This window comes from Protopterus annectens, chromosome 5.part0 (genome assembly GCF_019279795.1).
Source record: "Protopterus annectens isolate FY-2018-M chromosome 5.part0, PAN1.0, whole genome shotgun sequence".
NCBI classification, from domain to species: Eukaryota; Metazoa; Chordata; order Ceratodontiformes; family Protopteridae; genus Protopterus; species Protopterus annectens.
In genome coordinates this window covers 692267015-692272969 of record NC_056735.1, presented here as the reverse complement: position 1 = coordinate 692272969, position 5955 = coordinate 692267015, and the positions used below count along the sequence as shown (strand labels likewise).

The 5955-nt window shown below is 39.2% G+C and overlaps 1 protein-coding gene across 1 annotated transcript; it reads left to right on the top strand.

The window, feature by feature from the left end:
- The first annotated feature begins 490 nt into the window (after positions 1-490).
- TMSB4X (thymosin beta 4 X-linked) lies at positions 491-2174 on the top strand. Its single transcript, XM_044072540.1, has 3 exons — positions 491-618; positions 1204-1317; positions 1766-2174. The coding sequence occupies exons 2-3, from the start codon at positions 1218-1220 to the stop codon at positions 1792-1794; spliced, it is 129 nt and encodes a 42-aa protein (XP_043928475.1). The 5' UTR covers positions 491-618; positions 1204-1217; the 3' UTR covers positions 1795-2174.
- Positions 2175-5955: the final 3781 nt, after the last annotated feature.

Genomic DNA, 5955 nt, shown 5'->3' with positions numbered 1-5955 from the left:
CCTATGACAATGAAGAAGTACTCAATGCAGCTGCCCTCCCAGGTTAGAAAATGTGCCTTCTACAGCTATCCTTGCTGCTTAGGCCACCCTGAAACACAAGGTTGCTTAAATATCACGTATACTTTTTGTTTTAAGTAAGTCTACATTTTGTTATTCAGTTGAAAAAGTACGAACGATAATATGAAGCGATAGTTGAAAACCAACATAAGCTTTAATCTTTATCTAATATAGGAAGCCGAAACGTAAGACTTTTGTTTTACCACACTTGGTTCAGATTTGTCCCCACAAATTTATATAATCCAATGATGCCCCTACAGTAAATTACACAAAAGTACTACACACCCTTATAGCTTTTTTTCTTAGCTATTACAGTCTTTCCAAGGAAATTATTAACATTTGGTAATACACTACACAGGAATTAAACATATATTTTACGGAAACTAGTAGTTTGAAGTAGGGGCCACGGGTCTATTCCAACCCAATTTCGCGCGATTTTGTATGACGTCATGTCATATTTGCATATGCTTGCAGATAAAACCCGATGGCCAAGGCTATTGTCTGTTAATCATAAGCTGTAGCTAGTAAGAGATAGTTGTTAGTGGGTTTGTTATTTAACTGGTGAGTACTGGCGGGCGTGGTGCTTTTTTTTTTTTCCTCTCTCCCCTATTCCTATTTGAATATTCTTTCCGTGATCGGATTCTGGATTTTTTATTTTTTTTCCCGTATTTCACATTTGGAGTATATTGCTGGAAAAAGCTGCTACAGTTTTTTTTTTTTTTTATACGTGTGTTATTTTTATTTATTTTTTTTAAAGCGAAGGCTATTCTAATATAATGCTTGAGTGCTGCCTGTTATCGGGTCTACAAGCAAAATTTATTGTATTCGAGGGAGAAAAATCTGTATCTTAAAAGTGTAGGAGTACTGCGCACTTATTGCGCTTGTTTGCGCTCCTACTCTTATATCCTTACATAAGGAAGGGCGGTGGTCCCCATTCTTAAAACTGAACATGTTGGCTTTTTTTTTAAATCCCGGAAACTGAGGAAACTAGTGCAGTTTTTAAAGGCTTATTATAGAGTTTGCTTATTGTGTTGGGAGTCTTAATTGCTTTTATTCAAACAAATCCGCTAACGAAGAACTTGGTACTGTTTTTGCCTGCGTGTTTTGCTTTTCACCCAAGGATTTGCCTTTTTCCCCTTTGTTTAGATCAAGCTAACAAAATGTCCGACAAGCCAAATCTCGCTGAAGTCGAAACATTCGACAAGAGCCAGCTGAAGAAGACCGAAACAAAAGAAAAAAATCCTCTTCCTACAAAAGAAAGTAAGTAAACTTTAGGAAAATCATTATTTTATCTAACTAGTGTATGTCTGGATGCGTTATGATGCAATATGTTACTACAAGTAACGGAATATTATAGATAATGTTAGGGGATATCACTGATGGGTTTTGTATTTTGGGAGGGGACTACCTTTATGGGAAGTGACTGGTTATTATGGGAGCTTGGTTGGTGGGTCTCTTGCGGGGCACGGCCACGTTCGTGTTTCCTTGCTCTTCTGTGTCTAGCGCCAGCCTGGCTTACTTATAACTTGTTGGTATAGTAGTAAGAATGCAGTCTTGCCTGCATGTACTAGTTTAACAAATTTCTAGTGTTTCTTGAGTAAATATGGCTGCTTCTGCAGTATTAATCGTACTATTGAATGGCTGGATTTATAGAAAAATTGTAAACTAGTTTGAGGTCTAAATTTCGTTTTTTCCCCCCTAATTTTAGCGATTGAACAAGAAAAGGCTAGTAACTGAAAAGGAAAGTTGCTGGATCATCCATCAAAATGGACCTTTTTTCAGATATGCACTGTACATTCCACAAGCATTGCCTTCTTGTTTTCACGTCTTTAGCTATTGTAATTACGCAAAAAGAGGTTGGATAGATTAAAGTGACTGCTGCCCCCTTAAACTACTGAACTGAAGGAAGGCATTGCCTATCTGTTTGCCTTGTCCTTTGTGGTGGTGTCGCTGAAGGGCTCCTACAGTGTTGGAAGAACAGGATTAGGACTAAGGTGTGCAACAACAGAATTGGTCCTGTGAAGCTGTAAAATGCAGTTAATGAGTGCCATTTTTTGTTTAAATGAATTTCTTGAAATGCACATTTTTTATATGCAAATAAAAAGTTAAAATGGTTATCCCGCCTTTGCTCATTTTGACATTGCTAAACTGATTTGCATGTGGAGGACTTCAGAATTACTGCGTGAGTAACTCGGTAGCTGGAGACCATTTGTATGTCATGCTGGGCTATAAACGGGGACTAACGGACCTAATCTAATAAATATTCTACTTAAATAAGGATGCGTGCTTCCACTCTATGTAATGCTTTACCATTTGTTAAGGGGTAGTGGAGATTTAATGCAAGCGTTTTGTTTGTGGATTTTCTTGAAATGGCCCTGTTTTGAGTGACCCAATCCAGCTTCTAGTCTTTAGATGTAAAACTAGGCCGATGCTATGGGGGGGGGGGGGTGTTAACTATGTAATTATGCTATTAAAACATGCATAGACTTCAGTAGAATTGAAACTAGTCGTTTCACTTCTATGTACACCGTCTTTGATCTGCTTTTTGAGTTTGCAGTTGCAGTTTACTGATGGATTTTTTTTTCCGTATGGCAAACCATATGACACTGGCCTGTTTCACATGGGCGTTGTAGAGCATCTCCTTGTGCATGCAGAATAAACGGCAAGCTTTCCATTCAGTTGGAATGCACTGCACAAGGAAGAGTTCTGTTAATGCCATTGTAACATTTCCAGTTGGGTTTGCTTGCAGTAGTCCAGTTCTTTGTAAGACTGCTCCTGACAGCAGTAAGCACAGTGAAGGGTCACGTCTACCTATTAAAACCATTATCTGCACCCAAAGCCATAACCATGATCAGGTTTGCTGTGGTTCTGCAATTTGCAGATAGTTTGCAAACAGGCCTGATGAACAGCTTTCCAACTTCACCTGCCTTTGAAGGTGGTCAGTATGAGGTCAACTGTCCCCTCATGGGATACTGAAGGGACTTCCTTTTGGAGAAGGAAACCAGTAACTAACCTTTGCACAAATGCAACTTCTGTGGGCTATGGAAGGGTGAACTGTTGAGGTAAACTTCACATCGGTCTGAGGAAAGGCCCCAAAGACCTTTTCAGGGGTATGGGTTAAATTGAGAGGGCATCTCTTGCATCTGAAGTGACTGGATGCTATTGATTGTGTTGGCTGACTCGTCTGAAGTGACCATCTTCTACTTGAATAAGAGGTTTGCATAGTTCTGTCAGTGGATGAACTTCCTGAAGGAGAGATGGTTATTCTGTGGATATAGCTGCACTGCAGTGGGAAGGAACTTTGTAGCTGGCATATGTCTCATTTGGCTCTTCAGTTGTATGAGGAATGTAATTTTGTGATATAACGTTGTGCTGATGGGGGTTTCTCTAAAATGTGTTCGTCTCTTCCACCTTTTCATTGGTTAAACTGTTTGTATTCTCAATGGCACCTAGACTGTTTTGCACATAGGAAAGCTCTTGGTGTTAAATGCCTCTACATGTAAAGCTCTAGTGTACCTCAATATTTTGTGCATGTAAAGCTCTAGTGTACCTCAGTACTTTGTACATTTGTCCATCTCCAGAGCGGCTTACAGTTCTAGCAAAGAGCTTCAGCACCATATTCTCCACGCAAGTGCTTTGCTTTCTTTATGCTATTTATTTTATGCTGACTATTGATATTCCTTGCCCTTCTCTACACATGGCTTGCTAATTTCTCATTCCAGTCACTTGGCCCAAGTATAATCTGTACTGGGGAAAGTGATTACCACTGGTAAGTAAAATGATGTAATTTAGGGGGGGCTTCAGACTCAGAAGATCTCTAAAATGAGAGTTGGAAATGATTGATATTGGGATTCAACTTCCTGCAGTGAATAATTTTGACTTGTGGCACTGCGGATTTGTATTAGTGTGACGACATCCACCCAGAGCTGATGTGCTTGCTGTATCTTAACTCCTCTGCAGTTTGAGCAGATTTTGTCATTTCTGCTGGGTTTTTTTTCCTCTACAAAGGGCTTAAACTCCCAAATGCCAACCTGTACGCTTGCTAGTTGTAGTATCTTCAGGTCATCTGGCTCTACTGCTTCTCTAGGTTGATCCTAAAATGAGTAGTTACAGTGACTTCTGCCAGCAGTTATTACTGATTTTTTTTTTCTGCTTCTGCCTGTCCTCTTGCATAGTACTGAACTGAGTTTTATCACTGCATTTTAAAAACATGTCTTTTCATTTGTTGCTTTTTTTTTTTTTGTTCAAAAAATGTATTTGCCACTCTAATCTCTTAGTGGGTTAATCTATCATAATGCAAATAATTTTGGCCTCTGCTACTTTATCCTTTCAGTGCATATTTTCATTTGGTCTCCCCCTGAGAATATATACATACTCGGGTTAGATCTATGTATACCTGGCTCTGCAATCCCTAATGAGTATGGGGCTATCAGAACTTGCAGGATATGCTTGGTAGCCACTGCAAGCTGTGCTGAACTAGTATAATTTTAACATTTAACTATTGCAAGAAAAATGTAAACCTTTGCTACCCCTTCAAAATATGAACACTGCTTATCTGCAAACATTGCAGCATACATATTGCATTATTTCTAGTTTCACCTCAAGTACTTAATGTTAGCAGTATTGTAGCTATAATGGTTCACAACATACCACCCGACACTTTACATTTGTATTGGTATCCTCCACAAAGTAGGATGGCATGTGTTTAACACTAGGAAATTGCAAAAATGTATTATCTTGCTGCAATCTAATGTTGGGGCATAATAGTGCACCATGGTACTTATCTATGGTGAGATGCTATCACCTTATTTCATAATGCCTTCAATGGAAAGTGTTGTAGAGCGTTGCCTTCAATGGAAAGTGATGACTTTTGTAGAGCGTCCCATTAATCTTGCAAGATGTGCTACTTCACTTCAATATTCTCGCAGTAAATATTTTTCTTTAGAAAATGGGGAGAGTTTGGGGAGAGTTCAGCACTGGTTGTATAAAGTACTAAAAAAACACATCCAACTAAAGGATAATGAAAAGGATCTAAAGTCAAAATATAATTTGGTCTAGGGTTATCCCATTGTGTAGAATACACTTGTTCTTTGAATTGTAGTATTGCATGTATGTATTCCCCAGCTGACCTACCAGTTTCGCCTCATACAATATGGTATGCTGCAAAAATCCTAAACTCCCTTATCTTCCCACAGTTGCTTGTCTGAATTCCTGTTAAAGTTCAGCATGAGCAGTAGCCTGGCTGCACTACTGATGGACTTGGCATATGCCAAGAATATTCTCTTTTTGCCAAGGTATGAGAACTTAGGGAAGGGACACTGTTCAAAATTTGCACTTATCTAGTCTCCCCCCAGCTTGTGAGTGCCAGCACTTTAATAAGGAGCCTTGTTGATGCATTCAGGACAAATTAAGCCAATTCCCCACTAGCTGTGAACTACAATGCAAGTGACTAGTAAGAATGCACAAGCGCCTGGTATCCATACCATAAGGGCGACTGCAAAATATTCCGAATAGAAGCCAAAGCAAAAAAGGCCACACAAACACCATATAGACAGTAACAACTAAATTCAAGTAAACCAGTCTCAAACTATAGTCAGTGGGATACATATCAATCATCCCTCAAGGGCTTACAGGTGCTGCTACATGGCTTCTTACTGATCACTGACTTAAATGTTTTTAATGCATTTTGGCTAGCAGTGGTGTCCAAAGACTGCTTTACTTAATGATGGTGCTGGACCAGCTGTGACTGTATTTCCTGGATGGGGGGCACCCTTAGTTATGCATAGCTGACATAATTTGCATTCAGTTAGTGCACTGTAAACTAGATTTAAGTCTCATGAGTTAGTGCAGTTTTAGTAATTTTTGGGTGCATTTATGCTGAGGGTGCAACAAAGCTAA

Coding starts and splice junctions, on each gene's coding strand:
- TMSB4X (XM_044072540.1), top strand. CDS start 1,218: ATGTCCGACAAGCCAAATCTCGCTGAAGTCGAAACATTCGACAAGAGC. Junction 1,318..1,765: donor TCCTCTTCCTACAAAAGAAA/GTAAGTAAACTT, acceptor CCCTAATTTTAG/CGATTGAACAAGAAAAGGCT.